General features: G+C 38.4%; 2 protein-coding genes across 10 annotated transcripts in view; one reads left to right on the top strand and one right to left on the bottom strand.

The window, feature by feature from the left end:
- The window catches only part of TRIP4 (thyroid hormone receptor interactor 4), a 67,976-nt gene extending 60,828 nt beyond the window's left edge, over window positions 1–7,148 (bottom strand). The window contains exons 1-3 of one of the 6 annotated variants that reach the window (XR_004285702.1): window positions 6,962–7,148; window positions 3,398–3,567; window positions 2,143–2,276 (exon numbers count right to left, since the gene is read on the bottom strand). Coding sequence is in view for 5 of the 6 variants with exons in the window: in XM_032342832.1 (XP_032198723.1) it covers window positions 2,143–2,276; window positions 3,398–3,567; window positions 6,962–7,062 (405 nt within the window). In the remaining variant the exon portion in view is untranslated. The other 5 variants (XM_032342832.1, XM_032342836.1, XM_032342833.1 and 2 more) reach the window with 5 other exon arrangements.
- A 4,125-nt stretch (window positions 7,149–11,273) lies between these two features.
- PCLAF (PCNA clamp associated factor) lies at window positions 11,274–25,446 on the top strand. Of its 4 annotated transcripts, none has more exons than XM_032342854.1 (5): window positions 11,275–11,439; window positions 11,715–11,795; window positions 14,915–15,077; window positions 21,166–21,203; window positions 25,285–25,446. In XM_032342854.1, the coding sequence occupies exons 1-4, from the start codon at window positions 11,394–11,396 to the stop codon at window positions 21,176–21,178; spliced, it is 303 nt and encodes a 100-aa protein (XP_032198745.1). In that variant the 5' UTR covers window positions 11,275–11,393; the 3' UTR covers window positions 21,179–21,203; window positions 25,285–25,446. The 4 variants fall into 4 exon arrangements, with proteins under 4 accessions (XP_032198743.1, XP_032198745.1, XP_032198744.1 ...); XM_032342853.1 differs by lacking the exon at window positions 25,285–25,446 and adding an exon at window positions 22,444–22,527 and having other exon boundaries at window positions 11,276–11,439; XM_032342852.1 differs by lacking the exon at window positions 21,166–21,203 and having other exon boundaries at window positions 11,274–11,439; window positions 25,285–25,444.
- Window positions 25,447–26,537: the final 1,091 nt, after the last annotated feature.

The raw sequence follows: 26,537 nt of genomic DNA, 5'->3' as shown, positions 1-26,537 counted from the left end.
CACAACAGCCAAAAAGAGAAAGCAATTCAAATGTACATTGAGAGATGAATGGATAAACAAAATGTGGTATACACATAAAACAGAATACTATTTAGCCTTAAAAGAGAAGGAAATTTTGACATATGCTACAACATAAATGAGGCTTAAGAACACTATGCTATGTGAAATAAGCCAGGCACAAAAAGAAAAACACTGTTTTATTCTACTTAGTTGTAAAGCAGTCAAATTCATAGAAACAGAAAATAGAATGGTGGTTGACAGGGACTGGAAGAAGGAGAAAATGGGGAGCTATTTAATGGGTACAGAGTTTCAGCTTTGCAAGGTGAAAATGTTCTGGAGATCTATTGTACAACAATATGCAAATACTTTTAATACTATTAACCTATACATTTAAAAACTGGTTAAGATGGTAAAAAAAACTTACCAATTGTACATCTTAAGTATGTGCAATTACATATGTATGACAATTACACCTCAATAAAGCTAATTTTTTAGAAAAACTATTCTTGTTCATTGTAAAAATAAAAAATAGAAAATACAAGAGTATAGAGAGGAAAAATTAAAACACTTACTGTCACATTACTTGAAGAAACACCAGTTTTAAAATTTGCCTTTTAGCCTTCCGAGGTTTGTGTGTGTGTGTGTGAAAGTATATTTGTGTGTATATAGAATAAGTAATTTTCAAACACAAAAAATCAAATATATATATTTTATTCATGCATTTTTCACTCAATATTTTATGAGTATTTTCCCAAATTACATATTTTAGAGAACAGTTTTATTAGTTGCATGATGTTCTATCTAATGAGGGAAACATAATTAATTTAATCTTTCTCTTACTGGTAAATAGGTCCGTTCAAATTTTCAAGCATTTCTTTTTTTTTTTTTTTTTAAGATATATTTATTTATTTTAGAGAGGGACAGTGTGCCATGGGGAGGGACAGAAGAGAGGGAGAAAAAGAGAGTCCCAAGTCAAGTCCCTGCTAACCGTGGAGGCTGACGTGGGGTTCAATCTCATGATCCTGGGATCACAACCTGAGTGGAAGCCATGAATTGGTCACTCAGCCAACTAAGTTACCCTGGCATCCCTTTGCATGCATTTCTGATTACTTTCTTATGTTAGATTTTTGAATCAAACTAGTAAGTCAAAAGGATATGAACATTTCTATGGTTCTTGATGTATGGTGCCAAACTGTCCCCCAGAAAGCTAAAACCAATCTACGGAGCATCTGGGTGGCTCAGTCATTAAGCGTCTACTTATTTTATTCTGCTTGATGAAAGGCTTAAACTTCTATTCTTTTCCTTTAACTTATTACTTTGCAAATACTTTTCCACATTTTTTTTTGCATTGTCATCACACTCAAAGTTTTTTAGTCAGCTCTCTTCCATCTTAGCATAATTAACTATTCCCTTTTATTGGGATATTTAGTTTGTCAAATTTCCTTGATTATAAATATTTCTGCTTACCTCATAGGGCTATTTTGAGAGTCATGATAAAATACATAAAAACTTTAAAAACTAAATGATAATGGTCGTGGCAGTAATAGATGGTACAAAGTAGGAACACTCTTAAATAACAGAACTGTTCGTTCTTTTAGTAAACACACACACACACACACACACACACACACAATGTTGAAGTTGAAGCCCTGGTGACCTTCATTAAATATTTTCCATTTAGGGGCACCTGGGTGGCTCAGTCAGGTAAGCATCTGCCTCCAGCTCAGGTCATGGTCTCCAGGTCCCGGGATGGAGCCCCACCCACACAAGGCTCCTTGCTCTTCAGGGAGTCTGCTTATCCCTCTCTCTCTCTGCCCCCTTTCCTTTTCTTGTGCGCACTCTCTCTCTCTCAAATAAATAAATAAAATATTTTTTAAAATTAATAAATAAATATTTTCCATTTATATGTATCTTTCTTAGTATCATTTCTAACCAAGGTGTCCTTATAATAACTATTTAATCAGGCTGCCAAAATAGCTACCATATAGAAAGTAATATATCATCATCACTTTCTCTCCATAAAATCCATGCATTTGTTGAAGAACTGCCACTCTAGATCAGTTTGTACACTTTGCTCTCTGAAATGTATCAGTCACCTCTCCTTTATCATAGAACTAGAAAAAGATTCATTCAAGCACTCACCTTGGCCAAATCAAAAGGTGTTTTGACCTCCCTGGTTGTGTCAGGTTCAGCAAATGCAGGAACTTCCTGTCTATTTCTTCCTTTCCGCCTGCTCCTCTTTAGCTGGTCTCCTGATTTCTGACCATCTGACATTTCTTTAAAGGAGAAAAACAAACAAACATATAAATATAAATATAAATATAAATATATATATATATATATATATAAAACACACACACACATACATGCACATAGGTTGATAACAGGATTCATTGGTAAACTAGTATCTACTAAAGAGAAGATGACACTTAATATTTAAAGTGAAGATATGGGGGTGACTTGGTGACTCAGTCCATTAAAGTGGCTGCCTTTGGCTCAAGTCATGATTCCAGGGTCCTGGGAATGAGCCCCGCATTGGGCTCCACACTTGACAGAGAGTCTGCTTGTCCCACTCTCTCTGCTTGCTGCTCTGCCTACCTGTGCTCTCTATCTCTCTGTCAAACAAATACATAAAATCTTTACAAAAAAAATAAAGTGAAGATATGAAATCAGGTAGCTTCTTACGTTAGTTTTTCCTCGCAAATTTAAAACACAATTTCCAAGATAGTAGATGATAAAGACTACTGGCTAGTATTAAAATGGTAAATTAAAATCTAATATTTCAGATTGAATAATAATAATGACTTAGATTATTTAGTTTGGTGTTTATCTTTTGTATCTTTTAACTAAATAGTTACTTCTAAATCCTATTCATACTATAATTGCTCAACATTTACTTTCATCCAGATATACACATAACTGGAAAGTGTTTTTTTAATCCATGGATAAATCTTTCAAACTATTCTGAAACCACATTTTTATCTGCAAACAGGCATTTCTGTGGTATTTTCAAAGTTCAAAAAGTCTGAACTAAAACAATATTCATTACTTGAGTAGAATTGAACTAAAAATATATATACATATGATTCTGCTTAAGTTAGCTGTGAGGAAATAGTGGTGACAGAAAATATCAGGTCCTATAAACCAGCCCATTTACCAGTATTTCAACCCTCAATTATATTAACTTAGCATTTTTTTTTTTTTTTTAAGATTTTACTTATTTATTTGACAGGTGGAGATCACACGTAGGCAGAGAGGCAGGCAGAGAAAGAGGGGGAAGCAAGCTCCCTGCTGAGCAGAAAGCCTGATGCGGGGCTCGATCCCAGGACCCTGAGATTATGACTTGAGCCGAAGGCAGAGGCTTAACCCACTGAGGCACCCAGGCGCCCCAACTTACCATCTTTTTTGAAGGACTGTTGCAAAGCATCAGAACTCAATTCCAGATCATTCTTTTGCCATTTGGTTATAAGCTCCTCTATGAATTGACCTTTTTTGTCCTCATTTCCCTGAAGGAGGTCAGTAACATACTCTCGTATCTCTTCAGCACTCTCAATTGACAAAACATACCTCAGGAAGAAAAATATAAGTTGTTGAAACAAGACCTGCTTATGCTGTATCTTCCAATAATCACAACAGAAATCAAGGTAGTTACAAACCATTCATTAATCCATTAGAGTGGATTGTGCCAAATTCTATGCTAAATGCTAGGGATTTAAGTTTGATCAGGACAAAAACCCTGAAATCAAGTAGCTCATAATCTAAACTTCATATAATCTTGTTAGAAGATTAGAATTAATGTTTTGAAGATAGGCTGTGGAGCTGTCTTTATATAGGAATACTTTCTCTAAGTATACATCTGCAGTCATTTCATATTCCTTGGAATCCAAAAGACTTAATCTTTACACTACAAAGCCTAAAATTTCTTTTTTGCTAAAAATTAGTATATATGACAATCTAACCAGTTATTGAATTAATATTCTCAAAAACTGGGGCGGCTGGGTGGCTCAATCAGTAAGTGTCAGCCTTTGGCTCAGGTCATGATTATACACTAAAATAATTAGCACTGAGTGATATGATTAAAGAGAGTTTATTTTTTCCTCTAAGATGAATATGTTTGAAAATAGATTACAATACGCATAAGAAAAACACTAAGAGAGAAACAATGATTACCTCTGGGTTGTGGTATTACGGTAATTTTAGTTTCCTCCTCTATCTCTGATTTTCTTTTTTAGGTTTCTACAGTAATTATGTTATACCAAGGTAAGAAAGAATTGAAAAAATAATTTGTAAATTAACATATCAGACCATGAAAGCATTATAAGATCTGAATGAACATTAATTCAGATACACTTGTATTGGATACAAGAAAAATTATAATAATGCTATATTCCTTTAAATTAAAATAAAATCACGTGATTGTACCATCACTAGTACACATGTACTTGGTTTTTTTCCTAATGTGATGGTACATTTGCAGAGTTATGATCGATAGGTAAATAAACCTGTGCCTTTGGGCCCCATTAAGAGCATCTTCTAGTCCATCGTATATTAAAAAGACACAACTGTTTTTCAGGACTTTTACAGTTTAATTAACTTGACCCCCAAACTTAGCAGCCCCCATCAAAATATTAATTGCTACCAAGCTCTCATAGAAGGAACTGCAAGGAACCTCAGGGGATCATTTAACTGTGGAGTATTCAAATCACTAGGGAAGTATTTAAAGAGTTCCAGAAACATTTGAATAAATGATATTTTAATTATTTAACAAAGTATAAAAAGGAACAGCATACAGTGTTATATACAAAATCTTATCAAAATAGGGTCATCCAAAACATGAGCTAAGGCAGATCGTAGAGCGAAGTTTATTCTGCTAATCCTGTGTACAAATCTTAATGTTCCATAAATGTATCACTGATTAAGAAGATAGTACTTCTGTGTTCTTTGTAAAAAGGTCACTCATGCCAAGTTTTTCAAGTTAGCACACTATCATAGTACTAATTTTCAATTAAATACTACGCAAAGCACAGCAAATTTACACAAAAATGCTTTGCAGTCAAATGCTCTACCCCTGAGCTATACCCCCAACACAAAAATGCTTTGATCATGGCATCATAGCCTGTTGAGCAATAACTAGTAAAAACCTAATAAGTCAAATGAGTTCAAATAGAATTATGCTGGGCGCCTGGGTGGCTCAGTGGGTTAAGCCGCTGCCTTCGGCTCAGGTCATGATCTCAGGGTCCTGGGATCGAGTCCCGCATCGGGCTCTCTGCTCAGCAGGGAGCCTGCTTCCCTTCCTCTCTCTCTGCCTGCCTCTCCATCTACTTGTGATTTCTCTCTGTCAAATAAATAAATAAAATCTTAAAAAAAAAAATTAAAAAAAAAAAACAAATAGAATTATGCTATAGGTAGTTTCAGTGCTTTTTTTGTTTTGTTTTGAACAATTCTTGTAGAACTTATTTATGAGTTTAAAAAAAAGCAAGCAGGTATTTACCCATACTTAGTGCTTCCAACTATAAAATTTAAACTTCTGATCATTGTTCTTTAAAGGGTGTAGATTAAGTTTAATTGAAAAAAAAGCTAAGGCTTCAAAATGAGCTGTTAAACCACAATCTATGAAAATTAGAATTTTCTTCATACTATGTAAGCAGACAAGATACAAATGAACACTGAGACTGAGAAGACTGCATCTAACCATATTGCCTGTTGACCCATCAAAAATAGCCTCAATCTTTGTGTTTTGTTTTGTGTTCACCAAGTGACTTTTTTTTCCATTTGGTGTATTTGCAAAGTCTCATTACCTCATTTGACAGCATCCACTGCTTTAAAAAAATGTTTGAAAACTACTTAATCTGATCTTGCCTTCAAACAAGGATAAAGATAAGCCATTCCATTTGGCAGGGTTTTTTTTCCCCCTAGTTGTTCGTTCCAGTTTTTAAAACAAAAACCTTTAAAGCAGCCCTTCTTAATTCTCTCCCTGCCAACTGTTTTCTCCCAAATCAGAAACTCATTTCCTATAAAAGCCCCAGAAATCGCAATAAAGGTTTCATCATCTATGAACAAGGAATCAAATCAAGAAACACTTTCAGGTTCTTGGATCGAGTCCAGTTTTTGTAGAAGTCTTTACCTCGCCGGAACACTGCACTTCCACCTACCCACCCTTTAGCTCTCAGGCTAAAGTCATGCCTTGAAGTAAAACCTTTCAAGTTTCTAAAATCTTAACGGGAGTCCTTTACTCCGTGCTCCCACAACACCTTATGTTTCCCCTGCTCATCAACCAAACAGAACCCAAAGGTCTCAGTCGTCTTTGTTGCCCCAGCACCAGTTATGTAGCGCAACAAAAATGACAAATCAATCGAAAGCAAATAGTAAATTATGTCACCATCTCCACTTCACAAGAATTATAAAATATGAAATATAAGCTCTGCTAATTATTCATTTTAATAGACGCGGAAAAAAAGGTATAGAGAGGGAAATTAAAATGTCCAAGGTTCCAAAACGGGTAAATGACAACAGAAAACAGAACTTGGGACTCCTCAGTCAAAAGTTATTTACACCTTAACCACCGAAGCTTCAATTTAAAGTCCAGGTCCTATTTGACACACCCATATCGGGCAAACTAAAATGCTCAGAGCAAGGATTTCTGGGAAAACAATTTGGCTTGCCCATTATCTCCAGAATTTATAAGGAAACTGGCTCCGGGGACAGTCTTAAAGACTTAATTATCAGGGATTTGGCCTTTTCCTAAGAAAAAAAGGCCCCACTGGCCGATTGGGTAGCCTGACACAGTAATCCATAAGTTAAACTGTAAAGTCGGAGGTCAAAAGTCGACTCCTAGAGACCGAAAATAGCCCTTTTATCCTATTTCTTCATTCTCATCAACTTTTTAGTCCTCCCCGCTTCACCCTTTCGCTCAGTGCACATCCCAGAGATGCTTCCCGCCTGGGACCCGAACCGGTCTCACTGCATGATCTCCTCGCTGACATCCAGGGCGAAAGTTTTCCGCAACTGCTGGGTGCACCAGCCCACTAGCTGCTCCCGGGACGCCGCCCCAGCTACCGCCATTTTTCCCAGCCGGAACCAGCTGGGTTCCAACAGCCCCACGTCCTGCGCCGGACTAGTCCCCTTCGCAACACCGACTTCGGTCGCGCGAGTTCCGCCAGCCTGCTTGGCCCCTCCCAGTGGCTCCACCCCCAGCACAGATCCCTCCCACCCCTACTGCCTTCTCTTTCCCGCTTCCGGACATTGTTTATACTGGTACCAGAGCTCCTCTGCGCGTGATTTTTCTGCATCCCTAGATGCAGGGCTTGAGAATCGAGAATTCGCTGAGAAGATAGTATAAATACCTATAACAACTACAGTCGAGGAAAAGATACAACTGTTAAAATGAGAGGCCAGCCTCTAAATTATTCTTGTTTTGTGTAAAAGCATTTAAAATAGCACTTGTTTTTACAGGTTCTTCATCCCCATTAGGCTATGTAGACTAAGCAATTACATTAATTGGATCCTGATTCACCTTTTTATGCTAACGCTTTTATCGACAAATAATAAAAATCATATGAGTGTGTTGATTTACACTAGGTGTAGATTGTTTTTGTTATTAATTTGGAAAATATATTATTTTCTATCTTTAAAAAAACCTCAAATACTCCGAATGTTCATGAATAGTACAAATTTTGTTTCTTCATAAAAATCTGCTGCTTTTCATGTTAATATAACATATGCTAATTATTTACCGGTTTGTATCTGTTTAGTTCCAACTATTTAAATGTTAATTTCTGGGGATGCCTGGGTGGCTCTGTCAGTTAAGCGACTGCCTTCATCTGCGGTGGTGATCCCAAAGTCTGGAATCAAGTCCCAAACTAGGGCTCCTTGCTCAGCAGGGAGCCTGCTTCTCCCTCTGCCTGCTGCTCTCCCTGCCTGTGATCCCGCGCTCTCTCTCTGTCTCTCTCTCTCTCTCTCTCTCTCTGACGAATAAGTAGATAAAATCTTTTTTAAAAAATTTTAAAAAGGAGCGCCTGGGTGGCTCAGTGGGCTAAGACTCCGCCTTCAGCTCAGGTCGTGATCCCCATGGGGCTCTCTGCTTAGCAGGGAGTCTGCTTCTCCCGCCCCCTCTGCCTACTTGTCATCTCTATGTCAAATAAACAAATAAAATATTTTTTAAAATAAAAAATAAATAAATAATAAGGGGCACCTGAGTTGCTCAGCCGTCAAACATCTGCCTTCCGCTCAAGTCATGATCCCAGAGTCTTGGGATCAAGCCCCTCATGGGGTTCTCTGCTCAGCGGGAAGCCTGCTTCTCCCTCTCCCACTTCCCCTGCTTGTGTTCCCTCTCTGGCTGTGTGTGTGTGTGTGTGTGTGTGTGTGTGTGTGTGTGTGTGTCTCTCTCTCTCTCTCTCTCTCTGTCAAATAAATAAATAAATAAATAAATAAAATCTTTTAAAAAGATATAAATAAAAATAAATGTTAACTTTTTGAAGACCGAGACTCTGACAAGATTGTTTTTACAACAGGACTTAGCACATCATATAAATTATGATGAAATTATTAGGTCCTCAAGAATATTCTTGTGGTGCCTGGGTGGCTCAGTGTGTTTAAGCCTCTGCCTTTGGCTTAGGTCATGGTCTCAGGGTCCTGGGATCCGCCCTGCGTTGGGCTCTCTGCTCAGCAGCGAGCTTGCTTCCCTCTCTCTGCCTGCCTCTCTGTCTACTTGTGATCTCTGTCAAATAAAGAAAATCTTTTTTAAAAAAAAGAATATTCTTTAAAAAAATATTCTTTTTACATAAAGCATATGTTAATGATTACACTCTCTAGTTTGTAATGTATGTAATGTAAAACAATGCCGTTTACAGATTATCATTTATTAAAATGCACTTCCGCCTGAGCAAAGCAAGCACACCTATTTAACATGACTCAAAGATACTCTTTGGTATACATTTAGGCAGATACTTCATACATCTGTACTACAACTTTTCATAATGCCCTAGGCCTTTGAAATTTTCAAGTTCACACCACACAATTCCCTGTTTTATTTAAAGAGGAGCTTCCTTAAAGCATATATTTAAATTAAGAATTTGTGCTAGACATCATTGCTTGTTTCCTATTTTTTTTTTTTTTACCTTAACATACATTCTTCCCTATTAAAAAAGCAACATACAGGGACGCCTGGGTGGCTCAGTTGGTTAAGCAGCTGCCTTCGGCTCAGGTCACGATCCCAGCGTCCTGGGATCGAGTCCCGCATCGGGCTCCTTGCTCCGCGGGGAGCCTGCTTCTCCCTCTGACTCTGCCTTCCACTCTGTCTGCCTGTGCTCACTCTCGCTCGCTCTCTCTCTGACAAATAAATTTAAAAAAAAAAAATCTTTAAAAAAAAATAAATAAAAATAAAAAAGCAACATACAAACACAGCTGTAGTAATAGACTGCTCTTGTGTGCAAAGGTATATTTGCAATTCTTTCTAGCCATTTACTTAGCATGTGAACTAAGATAAAAGACCATCAGATTCTCTATGCTGTTCTAATCTCCACAGGAATCTGCAATATGAGTTTGAATTAAGTAATACAGGCCTTTGTTGAAGCCACTTTAACTGAAAAGGAATTAATGTGTATTGAAGAACGATTGTGTATTGAGAAGGGAATGATAACAAAGAAGAAAGGAATACCCTGGGGCTTGTTGATTTTTCTGATAGGTATTCTACTGCAGTCTCCAAGTGTTAGACAAAGCTACAGGTAATTTTCAATACATTTCCTGCTATTATTATATCACTAATAGAATTATAATACAATTAATTTTAAAAATATATTTTTTCACCTGTTGGCTAGATTCATTAATCTTTTTATTTTCAAGATCTTTAATTCTAAAACAAAAAGTAGTTGTTGATTCTGTTGACATATTGAGTAGCCTATTTTGTGAAAGTTCAAGCATAATTTATTGGAGAGAATCAACGCAGTGCTTACACTTTCAGGATTGTCTTTCAAGTGAGCATTTAACAAAACATATCCCAAGGCAAGCTCATCTGATCACGTTTTATGCATGGTTTTCAGAGAGTGAAAATCACTCCCCAGGGGTATTTTGAGTAATTAGAAGACAGACATAGGGGGGCGCCTGGGTGGCTCAGTGGGTTCGGCCACAGCCTTCGGCTCAGGTCATGATCTCGGGGTCCTGGGATCGAGTCCCGCATCGGGCTCTCTGCTCATTGGGGAGCCTGCTTCCCTCTCTCTCTCTCTCTCTCTCTCTGCCTGCCTCTCTGCCTACTTGTGATCTCTCTCTGTCAAATAAATAAATAAAAATCTTAAAAAAAAAAAAAAAGACAGACATAGGGATAGAAAATAGTTGTGAGCTACTATTCTAGCGTTATAATCACTATGTGTCTGGGATGTACCCTTGGCACATTTGGCTTTTTTTTTTTTTTTTTTTAAGATTCTATTGTTAAGTAATCTCTGCACAGAAGGTGGGGCTCAAATCCACAACCCTAAGATCAAGAGTTGCATGCTCCTCTGAGCCAGTCAGGCACCCTGACATCTGGCATATTTTTAAGGAGCTCTGAGACCATATAGATGTCAGGAAGACCTTTCATTAATTGTTCCTTTTTAAGTGTGTATGTACATACAATCCACTCAGTTTTTACCTTGCTTTTCTAACACTCCATAGAACTGGTTTGTTATGGACCTTGTAAAGACAGTTTGCGGCTTTATTATTTTTTTTAAAGGTTTTATTTATTTATTTGAGGGAGAATGAGTGAGAGAGAGCATGAGAGTGGAGAAGGTCAGAGGGAGAAGCAGACTCCCCAAGGAGTTGGGAGCCAGATACGGGACTCGATCCTAGAAGTCCGGGATCATGACTGAGCTGAAGGCAGTTGCTCAACCAACTGCGCCACCCAGGCGCCCCAAGTTTACGGCTTTAAAAAAGAAGTTATTTATTCTGATTTGCATTTAAAAAAAAAAAACTGCTTCATTTCAAGTTTCTTTTCCTGGAGTTGATCGTTAGATTTATCCCTGTGGTAACTTTTGGAGAAATATTATAATTCGCTGTCTTACCGGTTTTCTTTTCTAAGCAGGACCATTACCCTAACTCACAATCTTAGCACTCACTCTTGGGGCACCCCAGGAAAAGCTTTAACACCGCCCACTTGGGGCGGCTACGAATCACAGGCTACTGCAAAGTTGATGGACGGGACGGTACTGAGTCAAGGCTCGCCACTGTCATAGCTGGACACTGACGATTGGTTGTGGGGGGACGGCGCGGAACCAATGGGAGCGGCTCCCCGGGAGAGTCCGTGGAGCGCGCGGGAAAGAGACCAATATAAACTGTGGCGGGAGATTCGTTTTTCAGGTCCTTGTGCAGTTAAACACCCGCGGTTGGGAAGTCAGTTGATTGCTCTCGTCTCCTCGAGTTTGACCATGGTGCGGACGAAAGCGGACAGTGCCCCAGGCACCTACAGAAAAGGTGAGGTAGTTGAGCACGGCAGTGGAGGGCAGGGGGCCAGGGCTCTCCACCGCCCTCTGCGCCAGGCTAGTCCAGCCATTCTGGAAGCTGCGGCCTGGCCCCTTTACCAGGAGGAAGGAGCGGCGCGGACAGGAGACGGTTGTCCTGCTTTTCTGGATCTCGGGGCTCTTCTCTCCAAGCGGCGGGGTCTGGGACTGTGGTGAAAACGCGGCTCTGGGACTCGTGTCGGAAACTTAACTGCCCTGTTTTGAATGCTCTCCTTTGCCTCTCCGCAGTGGTCGCCTCGCGAGCCCCCAGGAAAGTGCTTGGTTCCTCCACTTCTGCCACTAATTCCACATCGCCTTCGTCAAGGAAAGGTAAAAAGCGCCCCTGCAACTCCTGGGGGAACTTTGTCAAAGGGGATCAGGCCTTGCACCACAGTTCTCCGGACCTGCAAGCCTCCTGACCCACCGTGGAATTTATTTTCCTAAGAGCCTCACACTCAAATTTCTTCCCTGCCTTCTGATGTAATGAGGGGACCTAGGCCTCTCGTTCGGTTGGGGTAAAGGTGGGGGTCGCAAGGAAAAGAATCTCCAACCTCGGGGTTAGGGACAGACACGGTTTATCTTCAAACCTATTTTTCCTTTCTAGTTTGGCATTTTTATTTTTAATATTGGCTGATGGCTTTTTCCTGCAAGAGGCTATTTAAGCTCCCCTTCACTGGATTAAGAATTAGGACTACAGTTGACAGTCCTGATGGGGTTGTCTTAGTATAAAGTTTTTGTTTTTATTTCTGCATTTTTTGTTTTGTTGCTGTTGTTTATTTTTTGGCATGGTGTCTGTGTGTGTGTGTTATCCCAACTACTGCAGCTCCTGATATTGCTTTTGGAACATTAGAAGGGAAAACTTGGCCCATGAAAGAGCTTCACACTGCTCCTTCTGTGCAAGGAGAGATTGAGGAAATACCGTGCCATCTGGTGCCTCATTTCTCTCCTAGGAAGTTAGGAAGACTAATTCCACAAGGCCTAATTAAGAACATACAGGGGAGCACTGTGAAGAACTTCATGGGTTCTTAAGTTAACTTAAACTTCCCCCTGTTCTAAATATTTCATTAGAAAATATTAACTAATTCTCTTTAGATAAAAAGGAGCTGTAGGTCAAAATTTTGAAAGATGATGAATTTATTGAGAATATTCTATACTCTATACCACTAAATTATGATCAGGGCCACATCTCATTGTCTGGTGCACTGTTGAATCACCAAAGCCAACTGAATAGGCCTTCAACGAACATATGTTGGCCAAATGAACCTCTTAAGGCACTTTACAGATCTCTATCTTTTTGTAAGTAAGCTCTACGCCCAAGAGGGGCTTGAACCAAGGACCCTAAGATCAAGAGTCTCATTCTCTACACCCTGAGTCAGCCAGGTGCCCTTGGAAAACTCTTTTGGGGTTTTGTTGTTGTTGCTGTTGTTGTTTTGGTTTTGTTTTGTTTTCAAGATTTTATTTTTAAGTAATCTATGCACCCAACATGGGGCTCAAAATCACAATCCTGAGATCAAAAGCACGCTTCATCAACTGAGCCAGGCAGGCGCCCACAGATCTCTTTTTAATCAACTGTATGAAGTTAGTAATAACTTCATTCTAAATGATGAGGACATTTAAGCTCAGGTTACATACTTTGCTAAAAGTCACACAATTAAATCAGAAGAGCCGTGTTTGAATTTTTTTTTAAAAGATTTCTATTTATTTATTTGAGCAAGAGACAGAGCACCATCAGGAGGCAGGGCAAAGGGAGAGGGAGAGCAGACTCCCTGCCAAACAAGGACCCTGAGATCATGACCTGAGCCAAAGTCAGACCCTTAACCAACTGCAACCCAGGCACTCTGAGCTGGGTTTGAATTCTATGCTGAGCTATATAGGTTGCTGCCATTTACTTTCCAAGTAGTCAAAGAGCTCCTGTCTATGTCCTTTTGGAAAATTATGAACCAAAGTATCACTATTATTTATTTGTTTTTTGAATATTTATTTATTTTAGAGACATTGAGGTGGGAGGGTCAGAGGCAGAGAGAAATTTCAAAGTGGACTCCACTGCTGAGTGCAACCAGACCTGGCTCAAATCTCACAAATCTGAGACCACAACCTGAGCCAAAACTAAGAATCAGATCTTTAACCAGACTGCTCCACCCAGGGGCTGCAGATCACTATTTTTAAAAAGTCACTTGTACTTTTAAAAAAGATTTAAAAACTTAAGAAGTGGGCACCTGGGTATCTCTGTTGGTTACGCCTCTGCCTTTGGCTCAGGTCATGATCCCAGGGTTCTGGGATGGAGCCCCGCATCAGGCTCCCTGCTCAGTGGAGGAGCCTGCTTCTCCCTCTGCCCCCTCCCTACTCGGGCTTGTTGTCTCTCTCTCTCAGAAATAAAATCTTGAAAAAATAAATAAAAAATAAAAACTTCAGAGAGTATATATATATATATATATATGGAAGCAACTTTATAACAGAGTTTGTGACAAATGTATTTAAAAGGAAAGATATATGTAGTAGCTCAGTAATTTGCTCATCTTCGTATACTAATCATTACTTCATAAAGAGGCAGAAATTTTTCCTTTATATTACTGTTTTAAAATGAAAAAAAAAATCAGAAATTGGGGCACCTGTTTGGCTCAGTTGGTAAAACATGCAACTCTTGATCTCAGGGCCATAAGTTTAAGCCCCACGTTGGGTGTAGAACTTACTTAAAAAATAAATCAAGGGGTGCCTGGGTGGCTCAGTGGGTTAAAGCCTCTGCTTTTGGCTCGGGTCATGATCCCAGGGTCTTGGTATCAAGCCCCGCATCAGTCTCTCTGCTCAGTGGAGGAGTCTGCTTCCCTTCCCCTCTCTCTCTGCCTGCCTCTCTGCCTACTTGTGATTTCTGCCTGTCAAATAAATAAGTAAATAAATAATCTTTTTTAAAAAATCAAGAATTGGATTTACCTTATGAACTGTATGAACTGAAAAGGAGCCAAGGGCTTTGAAAAGTGTAACCTATTTTTGTGGAAACTTTCACATTGCTGTATATTTGTTTTGCCTTTCACAGGTGTTTTAATTAATAACCTTGTTAAGTAAAATTTTGGCCGTTTATACTACATCTCATATTAGGAAAAAATGTCAAAGTTTAGTATGACAATACATAAGACTATTTGAATAGCTCTGCTTGTGGATAAATTACGAAAAATATTTTCCAGTTGTAAAAATTCTGTTAATTTTATTTTCCTAGGACAAAGGATAATTTTAACAAAATATTATTATATATTGTATTAATATTAATTATATTAATAATAATGTATAATATAATACTGAGTACAGCTTTATCATCTCACATTTTCTAATTATTTTAAGATGGATGTAATACCACTTAATACCCTGTAGATTTAATGTTAAAGAATTGCTTCCTTTTAAGAAATGACAGTTGTATCCTTAGTTCTTATTTAGTTCCACCTGTTTATATTTTATAGTTGAAAATAAGTATGCAGGAGGGAATCCAGTTTGTGTGCGCCCAACTCCCAAGTGGCAAAAAGGAATCGGAGAATTCTTCAGCCTGTCTCCTAAAGATTCTGAAAAAGAGAATCGGATTCCTGAAGAGGCAGGAAGCAGTGGCTTAGGAAAAGCAAAAAGAAAGTAAGTTTTTATATTCTGGAGTATAAAGAAAATATTTATATTCTTGAAAATAAAACACAAGGGGATATTGAGTAACTTTAAAGTTTCTCCTTGAACAGATAAGAAAACACAAACCAGGGACGCCTGGGTGGCTCAGTTGGTTAAGCAGCTGCCTTCGGCTCAGGTCATGATCCCAGCGTCCTGGGATCGAGTCCCACATCGGGCTCCTTGCTCGGCAGGGAGCCTGCTTCTCCCTCTGCCTCTGCCTGCCATTCTGTCTGCCTGTGCTTGCTCTCGCCCTCTCTCTCTCTGATAAAAAAAAAAAGAAAAAAAAAAAAAAAGAAAACACAAACCAGGGTTTTTTTTAAACTTGTACTACTCTTGGGGCACCTGGGTGGCTCAGTGGGTTAAGCCTCTGCCTTCAGCTCAGGTCATGATCTCAGGGTCCTGGGATCAAGTCCCACATTGGGCTCTCCCCTGAGCGGGAGCCTGCTTCCTCCTCTCTCTCTGCCTTCCTCTCTGCCTACTCATGATCTCTCTTGTCAAATAAATAAATTAAATATTTTAAAAAAAAAAAACTTGTACTACTCTTTTTATAAGTTACTCCCAAATTTCAAACATCAGTGAAAAGTATTATTTTTACTCATTTCAGTCACTCAAAGAGGATCAGTTCCCAATCAGATGCTACGTACTAAGGGCTATGTTATTAACCACGAACTTCCTGTCTTCATTCTCTCATTTTTACTGTCTATTTCTTTCAAAAAAGCAATTATTTTAAAAATATTTTATTTATTTATTTGACAGAGATCACAACTAGGGAGAGAGGCAGGTAGAGAGAGAAGAAGGGAAGCAGGCTCTCCGCTGAGCAGAGAACCCAATGTGGGGCTCAATCCCAGGACCCTGGGATCATTACCTGAGCCGAAGGCAGAGGCTTTAACTCACTGAGCCACCCAGACGCCCCTCAAAAAAGCAATTTCTATGTTGGTTTATCCAGCATCAATTCTACTAAATCAGCTCCTCAAAAAATACTAGTTCAACCTCCATAAGTAATGAATAACCAATGTAGAAAAGTTAGAAAATGGGGTGGCTCAGTGAGTTAAGCTTCAGCCTTCCACTCAGTTCATTATCCCGAGGTCCTGAGAATAAGTCCTGTGTCAGGCTCCCTCCTCAGTGGGGAGCCTGCTTCTCCTTCTCCCTATGTTGTTCCTCCTGCTTGTGCTCCCTCACTCGTTCTGTCAAATAAATAAAATCTTTTTTTTTTTTAAGATTTTATTTATTTATTTGACAGAGATAGTGAGAAAGGGAACACAAACAGGGGGAGTGGGAGAAGGAGAAGCAGCCTTCCCTGCTGAGCAGGGATCCCGACACAGGGCTCGATCCCTGGACCCGGGATCATGACTTGGGCCAAAGGCAGCCGTTTAACGGCTGAGCCACCAAGGCACCCCAATAAATAAAATCTTTAAAGAAAAAAAAAAGATAATTAAATCTTGCTTTTTAAAAACTTTTTTTTTAATGTGCTTTTTTTTTTTTTTTAAGATTATCTTTATTTGACAGACAGAGATCACAAGTAGGCAGAGAGGCAGGCAGAGAGAGAGGGGGAAGCAGGCTCCCCAATGAGCCGAGAGCCCAACGCGGGACTCGATCCCAGAACTCTGGGATCATAACCTGAGCCGAAGGCAGAGGCTTTAACCCACTGAGCCACCCAGGCGCCCCCGCTTTTTAAAAACTTTTAATGTCAGAAATATGCTGATGATAAATATTAAGAAAAATTCTGCATATAGAACTATAGTTTTTATAATGTAAAAACATGTATATAAACAGACCAAATATCAATAGTGATTATCTCTGGGTAAAAACCTCTCTTCATATTCATTTTGTGCTCCCAACTTTCAACAACAAACATACTTCTAAGAATCAGGAAAAAAATAATGCCACTTGGGAAAAAAAGGGAAAGAAAATAGACGTATAAGTAATAGGATCCAGGCTCTCTATAAACAATTTTGAAGAATTGTGTTTCAAAAACAAATTATATGACTGGAGGTATGGGGGAATAGTGAGCATGGGTGGACAGATGGTGCCATGTCACTGTCATTATGATGCCCCCTGGTTGAAGACCCTGCTACTTCTTTTGCATGAGCCAGGAGCCTATGATCCAACAGCACACCAAACAGCAAGTCTGACCCACGCCACAGTGACCAACATAGGCAAGGGGATGGTGGCCAGGCTCAGTCTGTGACTGCTACTTCTGGCACTGCTCTCATCCACACAGATTTATTCACACAGTCCTTTACCAGCACACTGGGTCCTCTGTTTGAACCCACAGTGTCTACTGTGCCCTGTAGTCAGTGGTCATTCTCCTTGTGGTCTTACTTGCCCTTCTGTATTTCTACTGTTAAATAGATCCAGGCCAAAATAACATCTGTTCACTAATGCATATTCTAAAGTTCAATCCATATGGTAACTAGAAGTCCAATGTGAGAAAGAAAACACAGTCTTCATCAGATCTAATAATTCCATTCTTTATTTTACTAACACAGAAACTGTGAGAGTCCCCAGTTGGACTGACTTAGAGAGCATCTGAAGGATTTGACTAGGGAACAAATGCCAATATTAAATCTGCTGGAGTTTCACATATAAGACTGAAGAGAGACATTGAAAATTAATGATATGATTAAATGTAGTTTAATAAATATGGACACTTAAAACTCTACCTTGATAATAAGAATAATTTCACCTTGATCTAGAGAAAAGGGATAAGCTGTGGAATGGAAATTGGGTTTTTACTTTGATTCATTAAATTTAGAAGGCCATAAAATGATTAGGTAATACAAAAAGTTTCCAGGAGGGCGCCTGGGTGGCTCAGTTCGTTAAGCGTCTGCCTTCGGCTCAGGTCATGATCCCAGCATCCTGGGATCAAGTCCCACATCGGGCTCCTTGTTCTGTAGGGAGCCTGCTTCTCCCTCTGCCACTCTGTCTGCCTGTGCTCGCTTGCTCTCTCTCTCTCTCTCTCTCTCTGTGACAAATAAATAAATAAAATCTTAAAAAAAAAAAAAAAAAAAAAGTTTCCAGGATTCTATTTATATGTACATTGGAAGGAGCCACCAGGTGTTATTGTAAATCCTCTGTTTATTTCAGCAGTACTATTTTTTTTTTTTTAAAGATTTTATTTATTTTGACAGAAATCACAGGGAGGCAGAGAGGCAGAGAGAGAGGAAAGGAAGCAGGCTCCCTGCTGAGCAGAGAGCTCGATGCGGGGCTCGATCCCCGGACCCCGGGATCATGACCTGAGCCGAAGGCAGAGGCTTTAACCCACTGAGCCACCCAGGCGCCCCAGCAGTACTATTTTAATGCTGATATACTCCACATAAAATTTTACATTGTTAAGTTTTCATTGTTCTCTTGGAAACTCTTTCCTCTGGAGCTTTGGGGTTGACATTGCACGTGACTTTATGTAGTAACTGACATGTTCCAGGGTGGTGATGTTTTATTGGCATCTACTACAAATCTAAGCATGAGTAATTTTTTTTTAAAGATTTTATTTATTTATTTGACATACAGAGATCACAAGTAGGCAGAGAGGCTGGCAAAGAGAGGGGAGAGGGAGAAGCAGGCTCCCTGCTGAGCAGAGAGCCCGATGCGGGGCTTGATCCCAGGACCCTGGGATCGTGACCTGAGCTGAAGGCAGAGACTTTAACACACTGAGCCACCCAGGCGCCTCAGCATGAGTAATTTTTCCATATACACTTAAAAGTCAAATGACAGGTATTTCCTATCACACATTCCCATCCAGTAAGAATGGCAGATTCACTTAGTTAACTTGGATCACTTAACTTCATTCCAGAGATAAGAAGTGCTTTGACTTCAACCGTCTTAAAATACTGCATTTATTTCTGCCATTTGTTAAATAATTTTTTTTTAAAGATTTTATTTATTTATTTGACAGACCGAGATCACAAGTAAGCAAAGAGGCAGGCAGAGAGAGAGAGGTGGAAGCAGGCTCCCTGCAGAGCAGAGAGCCTGATGCGGGGCTCGATCCCAGGACCCTGGGATCACGACCTGAGCCGAAGGCATAGGCTTTAACCCACTGAGCCACCCAGGCGCACCATGTTAAATAATTTTTACAACTTAAAAATTGCTGTGTTTTGAAGGCGTATTTGACAAATACTGAAATTAAGATGCAAAAATATGAAGGAGGCAAAAATAATGTATATTATGTATTTGGGGAAGTGAAGACAGGAGACTTGCCTGTATATATATATATTTGTAATTTTATATAGACATTTGTATGTGTATATATATATATATATATATATATATATATATGAAAGATTTTATTTATTTGAGAGAGAGAGAGCATGAGCGTGGGGAGGAGCAGAGAGAGAGGGACAAACCGACTCTGTGCTGAGTGCAGAGCCCAACGTGGGGTTTGATCTCAAGACCCTGAGATCATGACCTGAGCTGAAATCAAAAGTTGGATGCTTACCTGACTGAACACCCAGGTTCCTGGAGACTTGCCTATATTAAATTCACAACTCTTTTGTGCTCTCTCTGTGAATACATTAAAAAAACAAACCTTTATGAGTCAGAATAGCTACATTTGGAACACTTTCTATATCAGTATTTTTAGATAGTTAGAACCTTGTCCTAAATCTAGGTGTACTTGATTCTGGAAAGTAAAACTTTTACAACTGCCTTGATGTACAGAAAACTATGTCTAGAAATAGACACTTTATGAAATTTTTGGTTCACATGTTCACACACTGATGCTTACGTGTTACAGTATCCAATATGGCCACAGTAGACTTAATAATTCTTAAACCACTATTTGCCATCTTTAGAAACCAATAGGGGAGCAATCAGACCCAACAGATCTCAAGCTATGAGGGATCTCTGGGAATGAACATTCCCTTTGTTTCATATCTGAACACTGTACATCTGTTTGAGGTTGTACAGTGTGTTTGGAATTGATTCCCGTTGAACACAAACTAAATAAAAATAAATGGCTGAAAGAGCAATTAAAACAAAGTATTTGGATATAGAAAAGGATTCTTACGTATATAAAATTTTAAGAATTCAATACTGTTCTAAGATCATTTAATAAATGTTTGTTGAGTGCCTATCATCCATGTTACAAGATATTTAAGTTTTTTGTTTGTTTGTTTGTTTTTAGAAATCTTTCCACCCAATGTGGGGTTTGAACTCACAACCCCAAGATGAAGTCACATGCTCTTCTGATGAGCCAGCTAGGCATCCCTGTTATGAGATATCTAAAAGAAATGTCAAACTCTAGAGCAGTAACTAAATTTTAGACTTTGTTGCTATGTCACTATTACGATTTCTGCTTCCAATAAAAATCAACAATGAATGGGATACATTTTTAGATAAAGCCTTTTAATAGATTTGCTTTCATGATTCTGTAAGTTTCTTCTAGTTCCAGGTCACTGTCTGGCATCATTCTTCCTTGTTCTTTCTCATTCTAATATGATAGGCTAATAGTCAATATTAGCTCTAGAATATACTACAGCCCTCTTGAATTATTTGTGACTTCCACTAAGGAAACAAAATATTTGGCAATATTGCCAAATATGGCTATACCATTGACCATTATTGATCATCGTAACAATAAAATATATATTACAGGCTTTCAATTATATGGAGAAAGATTACATGTATATATTCATAAAGGACTTTGATCCACAGTATACTAAAATTTGTGACATAAAACTAGGTAATAACGGTTTATACTATTCCTTTAGACCCCTTTTTTTAGATTTGTCTTTGTTTAGGAGAGTTGTAATTACCTCTTTATTGATAGTAAATCAATAGCCTTATTTTTGATAGAGTTAATTAACAGATTATCAGAAGGACTTCTGCTATAAACTCTCTAATTTATAACCTGAAACACGGCTACTCCTAAAGCTTTATTTTTCTCACAAAGGCAGGGTAAACTTCCTTTAGTTGCATTGGGGGGGGGGTGGAGTCAGAATCAAGAAAGACAATCTGTGTAAAACCTTGAATAGAGCTGTGATACATAAATTACAGCAGGTCCTTGCAAAAAGGAAGCTTGGCTCATGATAGTGTTCATTTGTTAATTTGATTTAACTTCCAGGAAAATACAATGAAGTCCTCTTGGTAATCTAATAGTAGGTAAGTCAATGAATTTTAAAAATATTTTAAAATTTTTTAAATTTTAAAAATATTTTAACCAACTGAGCCACCCAGGTGCCCCTAAAAATATTTTAAAAATTTAAATATTTGAAAATTTAAAAAAATATTTTATTATTTATTTATTTAAACAGTTTTTTAAAAAGATTTTATTTATTTATTAGAGAGAGCATGCACACATGATAGTGAGAGAGAGAGAGAGCAAGAGCAGGGGGAGAAAGAAGCAGACTCTATGTTGAGCAGAGAGCTCAACATGGGGTTTCATCCCAGGACCTTGGGATCATGACCTGAGCAGATGCTTCACTGACTGAGCCACCCAGGTGCCCTGAAAACTGCTTATTTTAGAATACAACTGCTTATTTTAGAATACATTTCACAGATCTTCAGCAGCTCTAAAAAATATTCTGATTTATGGTTAAGTTTTTCATAGACTTTTCTCTATAAAAAGTGTAATGAATACAAAATGGCTCTGGGCTAATGTAAATTATTTTTCAAAAGCTACAACTACCTTTTACCAATTTAACCAATTTTGAGATTTTTTTCCAATTAGGTAATATGTTTATATGGTTCAAAAAGACATACAGTCAAATATGGCAACTTGCTTTGTTTTCTCTGTTCACATGGATTGGTTGATTGTTTTGTTTTTTATTATCACAAAGTTATTTTTTTTTTTCCCTTAAGATTTTATTTATTTATTTGTAAGGAGAGGCGTGGGGAAAGCAGGAGTTGGGGAGTGGCAGGCTGAGGGAAAAGCAGGCTGAGGGAGCAGACTTCCTGCTGAGTAAGGAGCCGGATGTGGGACTTGATCCTAGACCCTGGGATCATGATCATGAACTGGGCTGAAGGCAGAAGCTTAAATGACTGAGCCACCCAGGCATCCCTATTATCATGATGTTCTTGCTGAAGGATTATACTCTATCAATTCACTTAATTGAAAGAAGATGATATAGAAATAGAGATTCCCTTTTTAATAAGAATGGCAACATATCCTAAAGGAGAAACACTGATACGACAAATTAACAGGCAAAATAGTTAAAAGATTTTGTTGTTCTAGTACTTGGGATTTGTAGGTGTTTGTTAACTAATGGAGTTTAATTTTCTCTCATTTCTGTTCACTTGACCAGACACATTGCACTATTCATGGTCATGATTTATATAGGTTGATAACACTTTTTTTAGTCGATACTCCAATGACTATTGAAGTTCTCTATTCTTTCCACAGAGCATGTCCTTTGCCACCTGATCACTCAGATGACGAAAAAGAATAGAACTTTCTTAATTCATCCTTGACTAATGTCTCCTGTTTATTATTCTAGGATGTAAATGCATAAATGTATTTGTTCCAATTAGCTTTGTTGAATAGGCATTTAATTTAAAAAATGAGGCTTATATACAGTTACTCCAAAGCAAGTGATTATGATATTGGAGAATTTGTAAGATTAATTACGATTACTTAGCTTAGTATTCAGTAAACTGCAATATTTCATTTCTTTTACCTGTTGTTATTAAGCTTCTTGTTCTTGCTAAAAATTAATTAATCATTGTGTGGTGTTCTAATTACGAATCTGTGTTTGAGATTGTAATCTTTGTACTGCTGCCATTTTTATTGGCATTTGATAATTGGAATGGTGCCATATTTTTGTTTCCTTTATTTGCCTTAACAAGCAGAGTTAGGTTTTTGCACATTAAAAAAATTCAGTATTAATTAAACTGAACCTATACCCTTTTCAAGAAAGAGGGCCAAAGATGCAATGTTGAAAAAATTTGGACAGCTATGTATCTTCTCCGTCAGGGCAATTTGGCCTGAGGGTTTAAACAGTTGATAAAGCTTCTAACAACAACAAAACAGCTAAAATACGAGCATAGAATTACACAGGAATATTTCATAGACTACACTAAAAGAAATTTTCCAAGAATATGCATTTGATTCAGTATCATAAAATATTACCCTTTGGGCCTGTAATTTTAAAGTTGGAAATCAGTAAAACATGAAAGGCAACATACCATAAATCCAGATATCTATCTAGAGTCCTTAGAGCTACCATTATACATTTTAAGATAACCAGGGGTATAATTGAAGGGGAGGATATAATATAACTTAGTAACTGATATTCTTACTTTCTCATCACATTTTTTGCTCCCTGACCTCCTGTTGTCAAAATTAACCATGTTTTAACAAGTATGTTTTGCTGAACTTTGTTTTTAATAAATGAATACTTATTTTCACAATAGACTGTCTATTTGTGTGCTTCCTGAGATTATGTCCTACTATTTTTATTTTTTTCTTACAAATCAGTGAAAAAAAATACCAATCAGTGCATTAATCTGATTTTATCAGTTTAAAAAAATATATTTATTTATTTATTTGACAGACAGAGATCACAAGTAGGCAGAGAGGCAGGCAGAGAGAGAGGAAGGGAAACAGGCTCTCTGCCAAGCAGAGAGGCCAATGTGGGGCTCGATCCCTGGACCCTGGGATCATGACCTGAGCCGAAGGCAGAGGCTTTAACCCACTAAGCCACCCAGGTGCCCCTGATTTTATCATTTTTTAAACTAAGTTCTGATGATTGTAGATTATATTTTTTGCTTTGTCTTTTAGAGATGGATTTTTTTTTTTTTTTAAGATTCAATCTTTTCATTTGACAGAGAGAGACAGCCAGCAACGGAGGGAACACAAGCAAGGGGAGTTGGAGAGAGAGAAGCAGGCCCCCTGCAGATGCAGAATGAGCCCCAACACAGGGCTCATTCCCAGAACCCTGGGGTCATGATCTGAGCGGAAGGCAGAACTACTACTGAGCCACCCAGGTGCCCCTTGGGTATTAAACAGAATGTTACTGAATTGAGAGCCGAGTTTTTATCCTAAGTACTTCCTTACTAATTAGGCTTTGTATTAAGGATTAGCTCAACGAACTCTATTAAAGTGTTGTTGTTTTTTTTTTAAAGACTTTATTTATTTGACAGAGACAGCGAGAGAGGGAATACAAGCAGGGGGAGTGGGAGAGGGAGAAGCAGACTCCCAGCTGAGCAGGGAGCCCAATGCAGGGCTCAATCCCAGGATGCTGGGATCACAACCCGAGCTGAAGGCATTCACTTAACCAACTGAGCCACCCAGGAATCCTTAAAGTAAAGTTTTGGTGGATCTGAAACCTGATTTGCTATTTTTCATAGATGGAAAGAGAAACTTTATGGTGACGTGTCCAGTGAAGTCTGAGTCTGATATGTAATTGTTTCTAAAAATGTTGACTTTAAGAACCTACAGTCTTTCCAAATATACAACATATGATGACTCCCTGTTTCTCCTGAACACTGGATCAAAAGTAAAATTTATATATTAAGAAGATAATTAAACTTGTTTCTAATTTTGTACCCTTCACAAAATTAATCTGGTTTAAAAAAAAATAATAATCTGGTTTTCCTCTTTGAATGGATTATTCAAATTAATACTAGTATTAAATTTAAAAATAACAAGATTAACAATATTAAATATTTTTAAAATTTTAAACAAAATAAAAACAATATTAAAATAAATATTAAATTCCTGGCCAATGAATAAAACTTTTCTGGAATTTTTGAACATTATGGGGATCATATGTATTTTATGTTTACCTAGCTTCACAAAGGAACAAATATACTATATTTTTATTTTACTTTTTAAAATATTTGTTTATTTGAGAGAGAGCGAGAGAGAGAACGAGCGTGGGAGGGGAAGGAGAAACAGACTCCACTGAGCAGGGATCCCCATGTGGGCCTCAATCCGAGGACTCGAGGATCATGACCTGAGCTGAAGGCAGAAGCTTAACTCACTGAGCCACCCAGGCACCCTGGAAGAGCAATACTATCATGGAAGTTGTACAGTGTGCTTGCTCAAGGAATGCTTATCATTTATTTTTAAAGCAGAAAATGAAACCTAAATTAACTGCACCTTTCCATATGTATATATACGCTGCTTACAGTTTTCACTGTACTTACAACGTGTCGTGGTAATTCGCTTTTGGAAAAACTGGAGGTTCAGCTGGACCTTGATCCAACCAACATTGTTATAATGGTTCTTTTTACCTTTGAGGATGGCATATGGGGGTGGGAAAGATTTTCACTGAATCAAAACCTCACTGAACAAGAAGTCTTCTTGCCCAACTCAAGCCAATTACAGCTGTTCATTAGGTGAACTATTTTATTAATTGGCAACTCTAACTGAAAAATGTTCGGAATTAAAATTTTGAATTTCTCTAACTGCCCTCCTTCTATTCTTGGTTTTGTCTTTGAAATAACTCTTAACAAGTTATTCCTTCCACATTACAACCTTCATGTATTTCAAGATAGCTGTTACATCCTAAGGCTTCTCGTCCTAGGGCTAAACATTCTATAGTTTATTTCACATGTATCCTAAGTGAGTTTCTCTAAGTCCTTTGTGTTAGGAACTGTGGGTTTTGTGTTGTATATTGCTTAGGCATTTAAGTGGCAAATTTGGCTACATGTCTTCCCCAGCTGATCCCAAGTAGTCACTAACTGATAGGCTCAAGTTTTGTTATTGTTTTTTTAATAGATTTTATTTATTTATACGACACAGAGAGAGATCATAAGTAGGCAGAGAGAGAGGGGGAAGCAGGCTCCCTGCTGAACAGAGAGCCCAATGTGGGGTTCGATCCCAGGACCCTGAGACCATGGCCTGGGCCAAAGGTAGAGGCTTAACCCACTGAGCCATGCAGGTGCCCCAGTTTTGTTATCTTTTATATTTGGAGATGCCAGTGGAACTCTAAGTATATCTGAATATTAATTACTTCAGGAATATTTAAATATTATTGAGAAACAGTATTGGGTTTTATTGTTTTTAAAAGTTATTTACTTATTTTTATTTTATTTTTATTTATTATATTTTTAAATTTTATTTATTTATTTGACGGAGAGAGATCACAAGTAGGCAGAAAGGCAGGCAGAGACAGAGGAGGAAGCAGGCTCCCTGCTGAGCAGAGAGCCCGATGCAGGGCTTGATCCCAGGACCCTGGGATCATGACCTGAGCCGAAGGCAGAGGCTTAACCCACTGAGCCACCCAGTTGCCCTATTTACTTAATTTTTTTAAAAAAGATTTTATTTATGTATTTGGTAGACAGAGTTCACAAATAAGCAGAGATGGGCAGAGAGAGAGAGAGCAGAGGAAGCAGGCTCCCTGCCATGCAAAGAACCCGATGCAGGGCTTGATCCCAGGACCCTGAGATCATGACCCGAGTCGAAGGCAGGGGCTTTACCCGCTAAGCCACCCAGGCACCCTATTTACCTGTTTTTAAAGTGATCTCTACATTAATGTGGGGCTCTAACTC

The sequence above is a fragment of the Mustela erminea genome, chromosome 5, assembly GCF_009829155.1.
Source record: "Mustela erminea isolate mMusErm1 chromosome 5, mMusErm1.Pri, whole genome shotgun sequence".
In the NCBI taxonomy this organism is placed as follows: Eukaryota; Metazoa; Chordata; class Mammalia; order Carnivora; family Mustelidae; genus Mustela; species Mustela erminea.
The sequence above is the reverse complement of the archived record's forward strand: the minus strand, read 5'-3'. Positions and strand labels throughout refer to the sequence as shown.